At 54.9% G+C, this 21,854-nt stretch overlaps 1 protein-coding gene across 1 annotated transcript in view; it reads right to left on the bottom strand.

Annotated features, from left to right (window-relative positions):
- Positions 1-20,276, bottom strand: part of LOC142498175 (uncharacterized) — a 52,823-nt gene extending 32,547 nt beyond the window's left edge. The window contains exons 1-2 of the mRNA XM_075606686.1: positions 20,096-20,276; positions 10,765-10,833 (exon numbers count right to left, since the gene is read on the bottom strand). Of these exons, the coding sequence (XP_075462801.1) occupies positions 10,765-10,833; positions 20,096-20,276 (250 nt within the window). The remainder of the gene's footprint in view (positions 1-10,764; positions 10,834-20,095) is intronic.
- Between the last annotated feature and the right edge of the window lie 1,578 nt (positions 20,277-21,854).

Genomic DNA, 21,854 nt, shown 5'->3' with positions numbered 1-21,854 from the left:
CCAATATCCCTGCACCCGCCACCGCCCGGACACGCCTATACATACACCAATATCCCTGCACCCGCCACCGCCCGGACACGCCTATACATACACCAATATCCCTGCACCCGCCACCGTCCGGACACGCCTATACATACACCAATATCCCTGCACCCGCCACCGCCCAGACACGCCTATACCTTACACCAATATCCCTGCACCCGCCCAGACACGCCTATACATACACCAATATCCCTGCACCCACCACCGCCCGGACACGCCTATACATACACCAATATCCCTGCACCCGCCACCGCCCGGACACGCCTATACATACACCAATATCCCTGCACCCACCACCGCCCGGACACGCCTATACATACACCAATATCCCTGCACCCGCCGCCACCCGGACACGCCTATACATACACCAATATCCCTGCACCCGCTGCCCGGACACGCCTGTACATACACCAATATCCCTGCACCCGCCACCGCCCGGACACGCCTATACATACACCAATATCCCTGCACCCGCCGCCCGGACACGCCTGTACATACACCAATATCCCTGCACCCACCACCGCCCAGACACGCCTATACATACACCAATATCCCTGCACCCGCCACCGCCCGGACACGCCTATACATACCCCAATATCCCTGCACCCGCCGCCACCCGGACACGCCTATACATACACCAATATCCCTGCACCCGCCGCCGCCCGTACACGCCTATACATACACCAATATCCCTGCACCCACCGCCGCCCGGACACGCCTATACATACACCAATATCCCTGCACCCGCCACCGCCCGGACACGCCTATACATACACCAATATCCCTGCACCCGCCACCGCCCGAACACGCCTATACATACACCAATATCCCTGCACCCGCCACCACCCGGACACGCCTATACATACACCAATATCCCTGCACCCGCCACCGCCCGGACACGCCTATACATACACCAATATCCCTGCACCCGCCGCTGCCCGGACACGCCTATACATACACCAATATCCCTGCACCCACCACCGCCCGGACACGCCTATACATACACCAATATCCCTGCACCCGCCACCGCCCAGACACGCCTATACATACACCAATATCCCTGCACCCGCCACCGCCCGGACACGCCTATACATACACCAATATCCCTGCACCCGCCACCGCCCGGACACGCCTATACATACACCAATACCCCTGCACCCGCCGCCGCCCGGACACGCCTATACATACACCAATATCCCTGCACCCGCCGCCCGGACACGCCTATACATACACCAATATCCCTGCACCCGCCGCCCGGACACGCCTATACATACACCAATACCCCTGCACCCGCCGCCGCCCGGACACGCCTATACATACACCAATATCCCTGCACCCGCCACCGCCCGGACACGCCTATACATACACCAATATCCCTGCACCCGCCGCCGCCCGGACACGTCTATACATACACCAATATCCCTGCACCCACCGCCCGGACACGCCTATACATACACCAATATCCCTGCACCCGCCTATACATACACCAATATCCCTGCACCCGCCGCTGCCCGGACACGCCTATACATACACCAATATCCCTGCACCCACCGCCCGGACACGCCTATACATACACCAATATCCCTGCACCCGCCGCTGCCCGGACACGCCTATACATACACCAATATCCCTGCACCCGCCACCGCCCGGACACGCCTATACATACACCAATATCCCTGCACCCGCCGCCCGGACACGCCTATACATACACCAATATCCCTGCACCCGCCGCTGCCCGGACACGCCTATACATACACCAATATCCCTGCACCCGCCACCGCCCGGACACGCCTATACATACACCAATATCCCTGCACCCGCCGCCGCCCGGACACGCCTATACATACACCAATATCCCTGCACCCGCCCGGACACGCCTATACATACACCAATATCCCTGCACCCACCACCGCCCGGACACGCCTATACATACACCAATATCCCTGCACACCGCCGCCGCCCGGACACGCCTATACATACACCAATATCCCTGCACCCGCCACCGTCCGGACACGCCTATACATACACCAATATCCCTGCACCCGCCACCGCCCAGACACGCCTATACATACACCAATATCCCTGCACCCGCCACCGCCCGGACACACCTATACATACACCAATATCCCTGCACCCACCACCGCCCGGACACGCCTATACATACACCAATATCCCTGCACCCGCCACCGCCCGGACACGCCTATACCTTACACCAATATCCCTGCACCCGCCGCCGCCCAGACACGCCTATACATACACCAATATCCCTGCACCCACCACCGCCCGGACACGCCTATACATACACCAATATCCCTGCACCCACCACCGCCCGGACACGCCTATACATACACCAATATCCCTGCACCCGCCGCCACCCGGACACGCCTATACATACACCAATATCCCTGCACCCGCTGCCCGGACACGCCTGTACATACACCAATATCCCTGCACCCGCCGCCGCCCGGACACACCTATACATACACCAATATCCCTGCACCCGCCGCCGCCCGTACACGCCTATACATACACCAATATCCCTGCACCCACCGCCGCCCGGACACGCCTATACATACACCAATATCCCTGCACCCGCCACCGCCCGGACACGCCTATACATACACCAATATCCCTGCACCCGCCACCGCCCGAACACGCCTATACATACACCAATATCCCTGCACCCGCCACCACCCGGACACGCCTATACATACACCAATATCCCTGCACCCGCCACCGCCCGGACACGCCTATACATACACCAATATCCCTGCACCCGCCGCTGCCCGGACACGCCTATACATACACCAATATCCCTGCACCCACCACCGCCCGGACACGCCTATACATACACCAATATCCCTGCACCCGCCACCGCCCAGACACGCCTATACATACACCAATATCCCTGCACCCGCCACCGCCCGGACACGCCTATACATACACCAATATCCCTGCACCCGCCACCGCCCGGACACACCTATACATACACCAATATCCCTGCACCCACCGCCGCCCGGACACGCCTATACATACACTAATATCCCTGCACCCGCCACCGCCCGGACACGCCTATACATACACCAATATCCCTGCACCCGCCACCGCCCGGACACGCCTATACATACACCAATATCCCTGCACCCGCCACCGCCCGGACACGCCTATACATACACCAATATCCCTGCACCCGCCACCGCTCGGACACGCCTATACCACACCCCAATATCCCTGCACCCGCCACCGCCCGGACACGCCTATACATACACCAATATCCCTGCACCCGCCGCCGCCCGGACACGTCTATACATACACCAATATCCCTGCACTCGCCACCGCCCAGACACGCCTATACATACACCAATATCCCTGCACCCGCCGCTGCCCGGACACGCCTATACATACACCAATATCCCTGCACCCGCCACCGCCCGGACACGCCTATACCTTACACCAATATCCCTGCACCCGCCGCCCGGACACGCCTATACATACACCAATATCCCTGCACCCGCCACCGCCCGGACACGCCTATACCTTACACCAATATCCCTGCACCCGCCACCGCCCGGACACGCCTATACATACACCAATATCCCTGCACCCGCCGCCGCCCGGACACGCCTATACATACACCAATATCCCTGCACCCGCCACCGCCCGGACACGCCTATACATACACCAATATCCCTGCACCCACCACCGCCCGGACACGCCTATACATACACCAATATCCCTGCACCCGCCACCGCGCGGACACGCCTATACATACACCAATATCCCTGCACCCGCCACCGCCCAGACACGCCTATACATACACCAATATCCCTGCACCCGCCGCCCGGACACGCCTATACATACACCAATATCCCTGCACCCGCCACCGCCCAGACACGCCTATACCTTACACCAATATCCCTGCACCCGCCGCCGCCCGGACACGCCTATACATACACCAATATCCCTGCACCCACCACCGCCCGGACACGCCTATACATACACCAATATCCCTGCACCCGCCGCCGCCCGGACACGCCTATACATACACCAATATCCCTGCACCCGCCGCCGCCCGGACACGCCTATACATACACCAATATCCCTGCACCCACCACCGCCCGGACACGCCTATACATACACCAATATCCCTGCACCCGCCACCGCCCGGACACGCCTATACATACACCAATATCCCTGCACCCGCCACCGCCCGGACACGCCTATACATACACCAATATCCCTGCACCCGCCGCCCGGACACGCCTATACATACACAAATATCCCTGCACACCGCCCGGACACGCCTATACATACACCAATATCCCTGCACCCGCCACCGCCCGGACACGCCTATACATACACCAATATCCCTGCACCCACCACCGCCCGGACACGCCTATACATACACCAATATCCCTGCACCCGCCGCCGCCCGGACACGCCTATACATACACCAATATCCCTGCACCCGCCACCGCCCGGACACGCCTATACATACACCAATATCCCTGCACCCGCCGCCGCCCGGACATGCCTATACATACACCAATATCCCTGCACCCGCCACCGCCCGGACACGCCTATACATACACCAATATCCCTGCACCCGCCGCCGCCCGGACACGCCTATACATACACCAATATCCCTGCACCCGCCGCCGCCCGGACACGCCTATACATACACCAATATCCCTGCACCCGCCGCCGCCCGGACACGCCTATACATACACCAATATCCCTACACCCGCCACTGCCCGGACACGCCTATACATACACCAATATCCCTGCACCCGCCCAGACCCGCCTATACATACACCAATATCCCTGCAACCGCCCAGACACGCCTATACATACACCAATATCCCTGCACCCGCCGCCGCCCGGACACGCCTATACATACACCAATATCCCTGCACCCGCCGCCGCCCGGACACGCCTATACATACACCAATATCCCTGCACCCGCCGCCGCCCGGACACGCCTATACATACACCAATATCCCTGCACCCGCCGCCGCCCGGACACGCCTATACCTTACACCAATATCCCTGCACCCGCCACCGCCCGGACACGCCTATACATACACCAATATCCCTGCACCCGCCGCCACCCGGACACGCCTATACATACACCAATATCCCTGCACCCGCCGCTGCCCGGACACGCCTATACATACACCAATATCCCTGCACCCGCCGCCACCCGGACACGCCTATACATACACCAATATCCCTGCACCCACCGCCCGGACACGCCTATACCTTACACCAATATCCCTGCACCCGCCGCCGCCCGGACACGCCTATACCTTACACCAATATCCCTGCACCCGCCACCGCCCGGACACGCCTATACATACACCAATATCCCTGCACCCGCCGCTGCCCGGACACGCCTATACATACACCAATATCCCTGCACCCGCCGCCACCCGGACACGCCTATACATACACCAATATCCCTGCACCCGCCGCCTGCCGGACACGCCTATACATACACCAATATCCCTGCACCCGCCGCCACCCGGACACGCCTATACATACACCAATATCCCTGCACTAACCACCGCCCGGACACGCCTATACATACACCAATATCCCTGCACCCACCGCCGCCCGGACACGCCTATACATACACCAATATCCCTGCACCCGCCGCCGCCCGGACACGCCTATACATACACCAATATCCCTGCACCCACCACCGCCCGGACACACCTATACATACACCAATATCCCTGCACACCGCCCGGACACGCCTATACATACACCAATATCCCTGCACCCGCCGCCGCCCGGACACGCCTATACATACACCAATATCCCTGCACCCGCCGCCGCCCGGACACGCCTATACATACACCAATATCCCTGCACCCGCCACCGCCCAGACACGCCTATACCTTACACCAATATCCCTGCACCCGCCACCGCCCGGACACGCCTATACATACACCAATATCCCTGCACCCGCCGCCGCCCGGACACGCCTATACATACACCAATATCCCTGCACCCGCCACCGCCCGGACACGCCTATACATACACCAATATCCCTGCACCCGCCACCACCCGGACACGCCTATACATACACCAATATCCCTGCACCCGCCACCGCCCGGACACGCCTATACATACACCAATATCCCTGCACCCGCCACCGCCCGGACACGCCTATACATACACCAATATCCCTGCACCCGCCACCCGGACACGCCTATACATACACCAATATCCCTGCACCCGCCCGGACACGCCTATACATACACCAATATCCCTGCACCCACCACCGCCCGGACACGCCTATACATACACCAATATCCCTGCACACCGCCGCCGCCCGGACACGCCTATACATACACCAATATCCCTGCACCCGCCGCCGCCCGGACACGCCTATACATACACCAATATCCCTGCACCCGCCGCCGCCCGGACATGCCTATACATACACCAATATCCCTGCACCCGCCGCCGCCCGGACACGCCTATACATACACCAATATCCCTGCACCCGCCACCGCCCAGACACGCCTATACATACACCAATATCCCTGCACCCACCGCCCGGACACGCCTATACATACACCAATATCCCTGCATCCGCCGCCGCCCGGACACGCCTATACATACACCAATATCCCTGCACCCACCACCGCCCGGACACGCCTATACATACACCAATATCCCTGCACCCGCCACCGCCCAGACACGCCTATACATACACCAATATCCCTGCACCCGCCGCCGCCCGGACACGCCTATACATACACCAATATCCCTGCACCCGCCACCGCCCAGACACGCCTATACATACACCAATATCCCTGCACCCACCACCGCCCGGACACGCCTATACATACACCAATATCCCTGCACACCGCCGCCGCCCGGACACGCCTATACATACACCAATATCCCTGCACCCGCCACCGCCCGGACACGCCTATACATACACCAATATCCCTGCACCCGCCGCCGCCCGGACACGCCTATACATACACCAATATCCCTGCACCCGCCACCGCCCGGACACGCCTATACATACACCAATATCCCTGCACCCGCCACCGCCCGGACACGCCTATACCTTACACCAATATCCCTGCACCCGCCGCCCGGACACGCCTATACATACACCAATATACCTGCACCCGCCGCTGCCCGGACACGCCTATACATACACCAATATCCCTGCACCCGCCACCGCCCGGACACGCCTATACATACACCAATATCCCTGCACCCGCCGCCGCCCGGACACGCCTATACATACACCAATATCCCTGCACCCGCCACCGTCCGGACACGCCTATACATACACCAATATCCCTGCACCCGCCGCCGCCCGGACACGCCTACACATACACCAATATCCCTGCACCCGCCACCGCCCGGACACGCCTATTCATACACCAATATCCCTGCACCCACCACCGCCCGGACACGCCTATACATACACCAATATCCCTGCACCCGCCGCCACCCGGACACGCCTATACATACACCAATATCCCTGCACCCGCTGCCCGGACACGCCTGTACATACACCAATATCCCTGCACCCACCACCGCCCGGACACGCCTATACATACACCAATATCCCTGCACCCGCCATCGTCCGGACACGCCTATACATACACCAATATCCCTGCACCTGCCGCCGCCCGGACACGCCTATACATACACCAATATCCCTGCACCCGCCATCGTCCGGACACGCCTATACATACACCAATATCCCTGCACCTGCCGCCGCCCGGACACGCCTATACATACACCAATATCCCTGCACCCGCCACCGCCCAGACACGCCTATACCTTACACCAATATCCCTGCACCCGCCGCCGCCCGGACACGCCTATACATACACCAATATCCCTGCACCCACCACCGCCCGGACACGCCTATACATACACCAATATCCCTGCACCCGCCGCCGCCCAGACACGCCTATACATACACCAATATCCCTGCACCCGCCGCCCGGACACGCCTATACATACACCAATATCCCTGCACCCGCCGCCCGGACACGCCTATACATACACCAATATCCCTGCACCCGCCGCCCAGACACGCCTATACATACACCAATATCCCTGCACCCCGCCACCGCCCGGACACGCCTATACATACACCAATATCCCTGCACCCGCCGCCGCCCGGACACGCCTATACATACACCAATATCCCTGCACCCGCCCGGACACGCCTATACATACACCAATATCCCTGCACCCGCCGCCGCCCGGACACGCCTATACATACACCAATATCCCTGCACCCGCCGCCGCCCGGACACGCCTATACATACACCAATATCCCTGCACCCGCCCGGACACGCCTATACATACACCAATATCCCTGCACCCGCCGCCGCCCGGACACACCTATACATACACCAATATCCCTGCACCCGCCCGGACACGCCTATACAGTACATACACCAATATCCCTGCACCCGCCGCCGCCCGGACACGCCTATACATACACCAATATCCCTGCACCCGCCGCCCGGACACGCCTATACATACACCAATATCCCTGCACCCGCCACCGCCCAGACACGCCTGTACATACACCAATATCCCTGCACCCGCCACCGCCCGGACACGTCTATACATACACCAATATCCCTGCACCCGCCACCGCCCGGACACGCCTATACATACACCAATATCCCTGCACCCGCCACCGCCCAGACACGCCTATACATACACCAATATCCCTGCACCCGCCACCGCCCAGACACGCCTATACCAGACACCAATATCCCTGCACCCGCCGCCCGGACACGCCTATACATACACCAATATCCCTGCACCCGCCGCCCGGACACGCCTATACATACACCAATATCCCTGCACCCGCCACCGCCCGGACACGCCTATACATACACCAATATCCCTGCACCCGCCACCGCCCAGACACGCCTATACCAGACACCAATATCCCTGCACCCGCCGCCCGGACACGCCTATACATACACCAATATCCCTGCACCCGCCGCCCGGACACGCCTATACATACACCAATATCCCTGCACCCGCCGCCCGGACACGCCTATACATACACCAATATCCCTGCACCCGCCACCGCCCGGACACGCCTATACATACACCAATATCCCTGCACCCGCCACCGCCCGGACACGCCTATACATACACCAATATCCCTGCACCCGCCGCCGCCCGGACACGCCTATACATACACAAATATCCCTGCACCCGCCGCCGCCCGGACACGCCTATACATACACCAATATCCCTGCACCCGCCGCCTGCCGGACACGCCTATACATACACCAATATCCCTGCACCCGCCGCCGCCCGGACACGCCTATACATACACCAATATCCCTGCACCCGCCACCGCCCGGACACGCCTATACATACACCAATATCCCTGCACCCGCCGCCGCCCGGACACGCCTATACATACACCAATATCCCTGCACCCGCCGCCCGGACACGCCTATACATACACCAATATCCCTGCACCCGCCGCCCGGACACGCCTATACATACACCAATATCCCTGCACCCGCCGCCCGGACACGCCTATACATACACCAATATCCCTGCACCCGCCGCCCGGACACGCCTATACATACACCAATATCCCTGCACCCGCCGCCGCCTGGACACGCCTATACATACACCAATATCCCTGCACCCGCCGCCCGGACACGCCTATACATACACCAATATCCCTGCACCCGCCGCCGCCCGGACACGCCTATACATACACCAATATCCCTGCACCCGCCCGGACACGCCTATACATACACCAATATCCCTGCACCCGCCACCGCCCGGACACGCCTATACATACACCAATATCCCTGCACCCGCCGCCGCCCGGACACGCCTATACATACACCAATATCCCTGCACCCGCCGCCGCCCGGACACGCCTATACATACACCAATATCCCTGCACCCGCCGCCGCCCGGACACGCCTATACATACACCAATATCCCTGCACCCGCCGCCCGGACACGCCTATACATACACCAATACCCCTGCACCCCGCCGCCTGCCGATACTTACTACTAGTGGTTGTCTGTGTAAGCAAGGACATGCAGGCGTCATTCGGGCTACTGCAGTTCTGCGCCGCCCCACTGCAATGCACGCCAGTGTTATTTAGGCAGTGTACGCAGGTCAGAGAGAAGCGTGTGAGGGGTCAGAGAGAAGCCTGTGAGGGGTCAGAGAGAAGGCTGTGAGGGGTCAGAGAGAAGCCTGTGAGGGGTCAGAGAGAAGCCTGTGAGGGGTCAGAGAGAAGCCTGTGAGGGGTCAGAGAGAAGCCTGTGAGGGGTCAGAGAGAAGCCTGTGAGGGGTCAGAGAGAAGCCTGTGAGGGGTCAGAGAGAAGCCTGTGAGGGGTCAGAGAGAAGCCTGTGAGGGGTCAGAGAGAAGCCTGAGAGGGGTCAGAGAGAAGCCTGTGAGGGGTCAGAGAGAAGCCTGAGAGGGGTCAGAGAGAAGGCTGTGAGGGGTCAGAGAGAAGGCTGTGAGGGGTCAGAGAGGGGACAGTGGGGAGACGGGTGGCATTAAGGGGAACTCACTGTATTGTGTATAGTAAGAGTTTAACCATTCTAGAACCTACACAATAGGGGGGGGGGGGGGGAGAATCTCTTTTGCAGGCAGAGGGACCTACAGTATTACAGGCTTTACTGCAGCTTTCTGAGAGCCTAGGGCTGAACCATGATTTTACACCTACCTTTAGTCACAACGGTGGAGAACACAAAGAGCAGGGCGAGATAGCACATGGTGACTGGGTCAGGAACACCTGTATAGACAAGAGCCCCCTGAAACTAGCAGCAGATTTAATAACACGGCCCCCCAGTGCTGGGCCGCTGTCCCCCCCCACACACATTTAATAACACGGCCCCCCAGTGATATAGTGAGCCATTTAAAAAGTTAGCTTTTAAGTGAGAATATATAGTTAGACTATAGTTGGACTAGAGGTGACTGGGGACTGGATCTACTGCAAACTCTTCTACACAAGGCAACAAACGGTGAGCTATTCTGACCACACTATGATCCATGCTGTTTGTGCTGCGCACACTTGGCTCAAAACAGCTCCATGCAGCATTACCTACCTCGGGCAGTATGAACCTGATACTTACCTCCACTTTGTTCTTTCTCGTGGCCTCATTGAAATGTTACTCTCTCTATCCACTACAAACTCCCCCCTCCTGGCCCACGCCCAACATCACCATACACCCCGGATTACTCAAAAGCCTTGCACTGTCTACTGAATGTTGGGGGAGAACCCTGAAAACCAGCACTCCAACCACCGCACACTCCAATGGCAAACATCATAAAGTAACAACTTGCAAACAACTGCTCAAATTTCTACTCATACTATTACTCGCTTTAGCAGGTGATATTGAATCTAACAGAGAGAGTGCTGGAAGACTGGGTCCTTTTTTCTCTCATATGATGATATTGAATCTAACCCAGGCCCTCCCACTTCAACTCTGTCCCATACTCCTGAGAATACCCCCTTCAAATTCCAAAAAGGGCTATCTGTCGCCCACATAAATATCCGGAGTCTGCTGCCCAAACTGGATGAACTAAGAGCATGGTGCCTTATGCATAAATCAAAAGCCATCGTTCTTACAGAAACATGGCTAACCCCTAAAACCCCTGATGCACATATTGCCATTCAGGGATACACCATTTCTAGGAGAGATGGGTCAAAGAGAGGAGGAGGGGTGTTATTTTATATTGCAGACAAATTACAGTTTACACTGTTAAATTGCCCCCCAAGCCCAACCTCTTTTGAAATCCTAGTTGGCAGAATATGCCTCCCGTTTTCTAAGCCCATCTTGCTTACTGGCATCTACCGCCCCCCTAAAGCGCCTCTACAATCCCTGACTGATATCATCCAGTTTCTTGGCTCTATTTCTTCCCTGAATGAGAAGAGTGAGCTGCTAGTTCTTGGGGATTTTAACGTCAATTGGCTTGACCCTAAAAACCACAAAATCCACACAAATTAAATCGCTTAACCTATCGCAACTCATTTCCCAACCCACACGAACAAACCTGAAATCGCACAACCATTCCTTGCTTGACTGGATTCTCTCAAATCCAAGCAGAATCCAATCCTCTGGCATCCTTCCTGACATTTTCAGTGACCATGCAATAGTGTACTGTGTAAGGAAAGTTAAACCGCCCCAATCAAGCCCTAAAGTTCTCCTCACTAGAACATTTAGAAACTTTAACCCACAACAGTTTCTGGCTGACCTTACCAACTGCCCTTGGCACAGAATCGATTTTATTCCCGACCCTGATTCTGCGCTTGACTATTTCCAATCCGAGTTCTTAAAACTCTGTGATACCCATGCTCCACTACGCAGAATAAGGGTACGGGGTGCCCACCTTCCATGGGTAACACCTGACCTTATAGCACTCTACCAGTTCAGGGATGCCTTGTGGAAAAGCCACAAAGTAATTGGCACTACCAAGGATCACAATCACTACAGATGCCTGCGGAACATGTGCACAAGGCAAACAAGGCATGCAAATGCACAATATTACAATGACAATCTCCACCAGAACACATCAAACTCAGCTAACTTCTGGAAGGTTATCAACAACATATTCCAGCCTCCTAACCATCAACAGCCAAGTAATATCACTAAGGGGGATATTAGCCTGACAAACCCCACTGACATTGCAAATGCATTCAATGACTACTTTGTGGGGTGTGCTACTAACTTATTAATGAAACGCAACCCAAACCACAAACCTGAATCTCATCCTGGGAGTACCCATATAGCCCCACCCCCTCCCAACACTGCCCACAATTTTCAATTTGGCCCAGTATCTGAAGAGGATATTACACAAGCGCTCCTCAAATTAAAACTAAGCAGCCAATGTGGACCTGCCTTACTGCAATCTAGGTTCCTAAGACTTGGTGCCCCAGCCATTGCCAAACCAATTGCTTCCATAGTCAACTCTATCCTGTCTGCAGGCCATGTCCCTAAGACCTGAAAAACTGCTAGAGTTGTCCCAATCTTCAAAAGTGGGGACAAAAACACTGTCTCAAACTACAGACCAATCTCCCTTCTCCCAATCCTATCCAAAGTCATGGAAAAATGTGTCCACTCCCAACTAAGCGATTACTATACCAAGACAAATTTCCCTAGCCAATTCCAATCTGGCTTTCGCCCCAAAAACTCTACCGTAACTACCCTGCTAAAAGTTTGCAATGAAATCCAGTGTGGAACGGAATGTGGTCAACTCACTGGTGCAGTATTCCTAGATTTTGCAAAGGCTTTTGATACTGTTGATCATGCTATCCTGCTTAACAAACTCCAGAGCTCTGGAAAAGGGAAGCACGCTTTAAACTGGTTTCAGTCCTACCTATCAGGAAGATACCAACATGTGTCCATCTCAGGCTCGAACTCCAACCCCCTGGATATCACCTGTGGCATCCCGCAAGGCTCTGTTCTGGGGCCCCTACTCTTCTCTTCCCACAGCTTGTAAGGAAGCCTCAATACACGTGTACTGTATGCAGATGACACAATCCTATATGCCCACAGCCATAGCCTCTCCGACCTTCAGCACATACTTCAGTCTGACTTTCTGAGACTCGAAAACTGGATTTCCCAAAACAAACTGTTTTTAAACACCGACAAGACTAACAATGGTATTTGGGACCAAGAATAAATTTTTAAAGCTTCCAGCGACTGAGCTCCAGATTAGAACCAACGCTAACACCACCCTAACTCCTGTTACTAGTTTTAAATACCTGGGCATGTGGTTGGACTCCCACTTAACATTCGGGATGCACATTGATACCCTGACAACCAAGACCTATGCCAAACAAGGGATACTTTACAGGAACAAATCCTCCCTAAGTCTCCTGGTCAGAAAGCGTATCGCACAGCAGATGCTAATGCCAATTATTGACTATGGAGACATAGTATATAGCTCGGCACCTCAAACCCACCTTAGCCAACTTGACACCCTCTACAATTCAATTTGTCGTTTTGTTCTCCAATGCAACTACAACACACATCACTGCGAAATGCTCAAAGAACTAGATTGGTCATCACTCGAGTCTAGGCGCAAAGTTCACCTTTCCTTTCTTGCCTTCAAATTCTTTATGGGCAAGCTACCCAGCTACCTGAAGAAGCTCCTCACCCCTACCACACGTAGCACCTATCACCTGAGATCAGACTCCAAAAGACTGTTCATGGTCCCAAGGCTCAACAAAGTATCCGGCCGCTCCTCCTCTTACCGTGCACCCCAAAACTGGAACAACCTACCGGAGACTCACAGCCACCAGTTTAAGTACTTTCAAATCTAAGGCTGTCTCACATTTTAATCTGGTCTATAACTGTTTCATACGCCCATAATATATATTATCTGTAACTGTGCATGCAATGTCTTGTATATAAATGTATACCCTGTTCATTTATGTAACTGTATTTGTAACCATGTATTATTTGTTTTACTCTGTGCCCAGGACATACTTGAAAACGAGAGGTAACTCTCAATGTATTACTGCCTGGTAAAATATTTTATAAATAAAATAAATAATAATAAATAATATGCCCCCCAGTGCTGGGCCGCTGTCCCCCCCCCCACACACAGATTTAATAACATGGCCTCCCCAGTGCTGGGCCGCTGTCCCCCCCCCCCCCACACACAGATTTAATAACACGGCCCCCCAGTGCTGGGCCGCTGTCCCCCCCCCCACACACAGATTTAATAACATGGCCTCCCCAGTGCTGGGCCGCTGTCCCCCACACACACAGATTTAATAACATGGCCCCCCAGTGCTGGGCCGCTGTCCCCCCCACACACAGATTTAATAACACGGCCCCCCCAGTGCTGGGCCGCTGTCCCCCCCACACACAGATTTAATAACACGGCCCCCCAGTGCTGGGCCGCTGTCCCCCCCACACACAGATTTAATAACACGGCCCCCCAGTGCTGGGCCGCTGTCCCCCCCACACACAGATTTAATAACACGGCCCCCCAGTGCTGGGCCGCTGTCCCCCCCACACACAGATTTAATAACACGGCCCCCCAGTGCTGGGCCGTTGTCCCCCCACACACAGATTTAATAACACGGCCCCCCAGTGCTGGGCCGCTGTCTCCCCCCCCCCCCCCCCACACACAGATTTAATAACATGGCCCCCCAGTGCTGGGCCGCTGTCCCCCACACACACAGATTTAATGACACGCCCTCCCTCCCCCCCGTGCTGGGCCGCTGTCCCCCACACACACAGATTTAATAACATGGCCCCCCAGTGCTGGGCCGCTGTCCCCCCCCCCCCACACACAGATTTAATAACACGGCCCCCCAGTGCTGGGCCGCTGTCCCCCCCCCACACACAGATTTAATAACATGGCCCCCCAGTGCTGGGCCGCTGTCCCCCCCCCCACACACAGATTTAATAACACGGCCCCCCAGTGCTGGGCCGCTGTCCCCCCCACACACACAGATTTAATAACACGGCCCCCCAGTGCTGCGCTGCTGTCCCCCCCCACACACAGATTTAATAACACGGCCCCCCAGTGCTGGCCGCTGTCCCCCCCACACACAGATTTAATAACACGGCCCCCCAGTGCTGGGCCGCTGTCCCCCCCACACACAGATTTAATAACACGGCCCCCCAGTGCTGGGCCGCTGTCCCCCCCACACACAGATTTAATAACACGGCCCCCCAGTGCTGGGCCGCTGTCCCCCCCACACACAGATTTAATAACACGGCCCCCCAGTGCTGGGCCGCTGTCCCCCCCACACACAGATTTAATAACACGGCCCCCCAGTGCTGGGCCGCTGTCTCTCCCCCCCCCCCCCACACACAGACTTAATAACACGGCCCCCCAGTGCTGGGCCGCTGTCCCCCACACACACAGATTTAATGACACGCCCTCCCTCCCCCCCGTGCTGGGCCGCTGTCCCCCACACACACAGATTTAATAACATGGCCCCCCAGTGCTGGGCCGCTGTCCCCCCCCCCCCCCCACACACAGATTTAATAACACGGCCCCCCAGTGCTGGGCCGCTGTCCCCCCCCACACACAGATTTAATAACATGGCCCCCCAGTGCTGGGCCGCTGTCCCCCCCCCCCCACACACAGATTTAATAACACGGCCCCCCAGTGCTGGGCCGCTGTCCCCCCCACACACACAGATTTAATAACACGGCCCCCCAGTGCTGCGCTGCTGTCCCCCCCCACACACAGATTTAATAACACGGCCCCCCAGTGCTGGGCCGCTGTCCCCCCCACACACACAGATTTAATAACACGGCCCCCCAGTGCTGGGCCGCTGTCCCCCCCACACACAGATTTAATAACACGGCCCCCAGTGCTGGGCCGCTGTCCCCCCCACACACAGATTTAATAACACGGCCCCCCAGTGCTGCGCTGCTGTCCCCCCCCACACACAGATTTAATAACACGGCCCCCCAGTGCTGGGCCGCTGTCCCCCCCACACACACAGATTTAATAACACGGCCCCCCAGTGCTGGGCCGCTGTCCCCCCCACACACAGATTTAATAACACGGCCCCCCAGTGCTGCGCTGCTGTCCCCCCCCCACATTTAAAAGAGATGTAATGCAACCGTGTCACATTCCACAGTTACATAAAACATTTCAGATTTAGCCAGGAACCCAGCCAACTATAACCACACAAATAACCAGCAGGAGCAATACCATTTGGTGTGCGAGTGTGTGGTGTGTGAAACACACAGCAGAAGGTCTCAAAGTGGCTTAATAAAAAGTAGTGACACTGTGCCCAATGTTAAAAGGATCTACATTTAACAAAACATTGGGACAAATATCTATAGGGCAGATTCAGCAACTCAAAGTACAAGTTAACACACCCAACCCAGAGCAATCTGCCCCTATGAATTGTGTTTTGGGTACATGTTATCACCATTTCTGCTGTAAAAAAATAGGAAAACAGGGGCCTTTTAACCTAAACACTAAGGAAAATAAGTAGACGGATAAGGGTGTTAAACAAAATAAATCGAAAACCTCCACGTCCCCACACACTGCACCATTATCTTTCAGAGCAGGAGGAATAATGCTAGTAAAAAGTCAGCATCAAAGAGAGAAAAGAAACCTAGTATATAAGCACTCTGTTTCACAGCTGAATGTATAGTGAATGTTTTAAAATACTTTATTTGTACCAATAAATAAAAAAATGGGGTTTAAAATAAGATGTATGTCAAACAGTACGTGACTGTCATTGATAACGTAACTCTGGTAAGTTAGGTTGATGGAACATATGGGGATCCCTTATGGATATTCAGGATCCATTGCTAATATATAGCTGCCTGTAAATTTAGGACTAGGGCCGTCACCGGGCCACTGCTCAAAAAATGTTCTGTCCCCATAGGGGCAGATCTAGAGTAAGTAATGATTAGCTATATAATGCTAGATTCATCCGCTATATGTGTAATCAGTGCAGAGACAGCTGGCAGCCTCCTTGACTGTGTATCAAATGATAGGGTTAAGCTAAGGCACTTAAGAGAGACCCATGTGAGAGTTTCTTCCCCAAGCCTCTACTAGCCTATAGGATGATATTGTTGTATTGATATGTTCAAATTACTAAGCTGTGCGGGTGTTCTCTGTATACATAGTAAAAAGTCAGACATGGTGTTACTGAGGACAGGCTGGGACAGGCTCCATCTCCCCTCCCAAACTCACCTGGGACTGAGCAGCACACACAGCCTCCCACTTCAGTGCCTTTATTGGGGAGGGGAGAGGAGGGGCTGGGAGATACACACTTTCACCTGTTCACATGGAGAGGGGGAAGGTGATGGGGCAGCTGGCTAGAGCCAAACTGATATAATTTGGGCTTAAAGGCCCCCCTCCCACCCCCCTTGCTGATCACCCCTTTTTTGGGGGGGCACTTGCATTAAGAGAGATCCTCGTGCCCGTTACAGAACTGGCTTTATTTTTAAATCTGACAGGAGATATAAGCGTTGAAAATAAGTGTCCGGGAGGTTGAAATGCCGCCCTAAAGGTTACCATAGGTTGAACTTGATGGACAAACGTCTTTTTTCAAGCTCATCTACTATGTAACTATGTAACCATGTAACATGTAACTATGTAACTATGTAACCATGGCAACATCAGAAACTAGAGATTAAAACATCCTGTTTTTTAATACTGGAAAAAAAAATTTTAGAAAATAAAAAGAGCAGGACAGGCTCAGGACAGGCTCAGGACAGGCTCAGGGGTAAAATATACACATTATGGGTTAAAGGAGAGTCTCTCTCCTCTCTTCTCTCTTCTCTCTCTCCTCTTTCTCCTCTCTCCTCTCTCTCTCTCCTTCCCCCCTTCTTTTTCCCCTCCCCCTCTCTCCGCAGTACAGAGGGAGGGGCTGGCGATGCAGTACAGAGGGAGGGACTGGCGGTGCAGTACAGAGGGAGGGACTGGCGGTGCAGTACAGAGGGAGGGACTGGCGGTGCAGTACAGAGGGAGGGACTGGCGGTGCAGTACAGAGGGAGGGGCTGGCGGTGCAGTACAGAGGGAGGGGCTGGCGGTGCAGTACAGAGGGAGGGACTGGCGGTGCAGTACAGAGGGAGAGACTGGCAGTGCAGTACAGAGGGAGGGTCTGGCGGTGCAGTACAGAGGGAGGGGCTGGCGGTGCAGTACAGAGGGAGGGGCTGGCGGTGCAGTACAGAGGGAGGGGCTGGCGGTGCAGTACAGAGGGAGGGGCTGGCGGTGCAGTACAGAGGGAGGGGCTGGCGGTGCAGTACAGAGGGAGGGTCTGGCGGTGCAGTACAGAGGGAGGGGCTGGCGGTGCAGTACAGAGAGAGGGGCTGGCAGTGCAGTACAGAGGGAGAGACTGGCAGTGCAGTACAGAGGGAGGGGCTGGCGGTGCAGTACAGAGGGAGGGGCTGGTGGTGCAGTACAGAGGGAGGGGCTGGCGGTGCAGTACAGAGGGAGGGGCTGGCAGTGCAGTACAGAGGGAGGGGCTGGCGGTGCAGTACAGAGGGAGGGGCTGGCCACTATCCAGTCACAGAAATATTAGTAATTTTTCCCAGTTTCCCCTTCTTGCAGAATGTCGTTACAAAGTCCCCCCATGTATCTCGGATTTCGGGGTCCCCCCGTGTATCTCGGATTTCGGGGTCCCCCCGTGTATCTCAGATTTCGGGGTCCCCCCGTGTATGTCAGATTTCGGGGTCCCCCCGTGTATGTTGGATTGCGGGGTCCACCCGTGTATGTCGGATTTCGGGGTCCCCCCGTGTATGTCGGATTTCGGGGTCCCCCCGTGTATGTCGGATTTCGGGGTCCCCCCGTGTATGTCGGATTTCGGGATTCTCGCCCCTGGAACGGGCGTGCTTCAGCCTTCGGGAATTCTCATTTTCTCGAACCCGCGTTCCTGATGATGCTGACATGCGCCTGCGCGGCGGTTACGGGGAACGTGAGGTAATATGAATGTAGTGATCCTTTGCTAAGGGTCACAAGGCACCTATAGTTCATCTATATGTGCTACAGAAAACCAGTATATTACCCGCGCCATGCAGCTGTCTCCTGTTGCCTGACCTAATGCCACGTGTGGCATATCGGCTGCATTCAATCTGAATCCCTTAGACTACATCTGCATCGCCCCAAAGGCGGACGCCTGATGGGGTTCCCCAAGAGCTGCTCCCCTCTGCACAGAACCAGCGTGCTAAGGGTTAATATCAGCCTTTGCTTACTGCTGTGTTTCGTCAGCCCCACATTCTGTAATATTAATGCCCCAAAGGACTTTGAAACCACAGCTGCATTCAATCTGAACCTCTCCAGCCCTTTTATCCCCTGCACCCAATTTCCCAACTCTAACTGCCCTTGAAATGCCTGTGATGTGACTGTATAACCCTATTAATTTAATGTAACCATGTATTGCTACAGTATCATAACTCTGTGCCCGGGGCATACGTGGAAACGAGAGGTAACTCTCACGGTATTACTTCCTGGTAACACATTTTACAAATGATTTATTAAATAAATAATTAATTGAGTGTATCTGCACTCGACATCATCAACTTGCATGGCTGGTGCTGACCCGATGCGCGTCTTACTGTGAGCCCTTCCTGGCTGAGCCACGCCGGCTCTGAGGGGATATGCGGTGGGTCCCAGAGACCTGTGTGATCCAAGCTGCAGGCGGTTCCCCTGAATGACTCTCAGCTGGACAGCTTTTCCATGGTCTCCAGAGGACGGTCCCAACCCACCCCGGTGACCTGCAGCTTCTCCACCATCCATCACACGGCTTTTACCTACATGCTTTTAACCCATTTCTTTCCGTACGTGCATATCTCGCCATTGTCGCTATTCCAAGACTGTACTCAACAATACTCTACTATGACCGTTTTTTGTGCTTTTCCTTGTTATTCAGCAGCGTACTCTCATATATCCCAAAGATTTTCCTGTCCAGAGACCCAAAAGGCAGACTAGGAGACGCCAATCTTTTAGGAGTGGGCCTAGCAAAATGGGCCCCTGATTAGAATAATGCCTACCCCTGTGGGCAGGTATTGCCTCCCTTCCCACATGAACTGGCAAGGGGTACTGTAATTGGGTGTAGGTAATTGGTAACCAATACCTGACACCCAGTGTGAAGGGATAGGGCTTAAATCCTATATAACTGATTGTAAGCTCTATGCCCAGTGTCTTCGTTTGTATCCTGTATTGCTGAATGGATTGCCAATCCAGATCCTGATTGCTTCATTGCCCAAACCCCAAGTAAGTGTATATATCCTGTCTGTTATTTGTATATTCTGTGTGTTCACCTTTTTCAAGGAATAAACTTTCTTTTTTATATCATAGTCGCATTCGATTCAACCCAGTGATTTTTGTGTTATATTATAACCCTGCACAAGCTCCTGTGACACAGTCCCCAGAGGCTGCTGGGAGTTGTAGTCCACTCAGGACCTCTTTAGCATTGGGGCCGCGTGCACGATGTGTAATGGCCGCCGCTACTCTCCACTGAGCCTGCGCAACTCTGTCATGGCCGCCGCATTGCCCTAACGCATACGCATGCGCGACTTCTAGGGATCCCTGCACTATGGAGCGCCATCTGCGACCTGCCTCCCTCTCTGTAATGGCCGCCGCATCTCCTGGGTCTACACTGCGCAGGCGCGAGCTTCCGCGCATGCGCAAATGCACACAAAATGGCGACGCCGGGCTGCAGATGCTGCCGGGAGCCCCCGGCAACGTGCTCACCCCTGTAGCTCCCTGACACAGCGCAGGGGTCCCCCCGCTAAGCGGAGGTAAGGGGGCCTAGGGGGAACCCTGCTACACTCTCCCTGGTAACCCCCTCCCCCCCCCCCCCTTGGTGCAGGAAACTCTCACAACAATACTGCCAGATAAGACACAGTGCTCCAATCCATGCATAACAAATCCCTTCCCCCCACCCCTACCCCAAACCCCACAAAACCTAATGTAAACCTCTAGCAAAACCTAATGCTTATTGTTAGCATGCATCATTTTGTTGGATACAATTTGGTTTTGGCGTACAGTAGATCATGCTGTAAACTCTATATAAGATACAGGCATACTTTAACCATAATGTACGGTGCAACTGTTATATAGAATATTGTCTCTGTCTTTTCAGACCCAGATGTCCAAGAAGCAGCTGCCATTATGAAGAAGAAAAAGACAAGATTGTACATTTTGAATATTCTCCTGTACAAATACAACCTTTCATTCTTTAAATATACTTTTTTGGGTGTTCATGTTTTTACTGTTTATACACTTACAGATGTACTACTGTATACCTAAATTTCTCTGGGCATTTCAATATATAAAAATGTACAGAATACAGTACTGTACAGTATGTACAAA

This window comes from Ascaphus truei, chromosome 6 (assembly GCF_040206685.1).
Source record: "Ascaphus truei isolate aAscTru1 chromosome 6, aAscTru1.hap1, whole genome shotgun sequence".
Classification (NCBI taxonomy): domain Eukaryota; kingdom Metazoa; phylum Chordata; class Amphibia; order Anura; family Ascaphidae; genus Ascaphus; species Ascaphus truei.
Note: the sequence above shows the minus strand (reverse complement) of the source record. Positions and strands in the feature narration are given on the sequence as shown.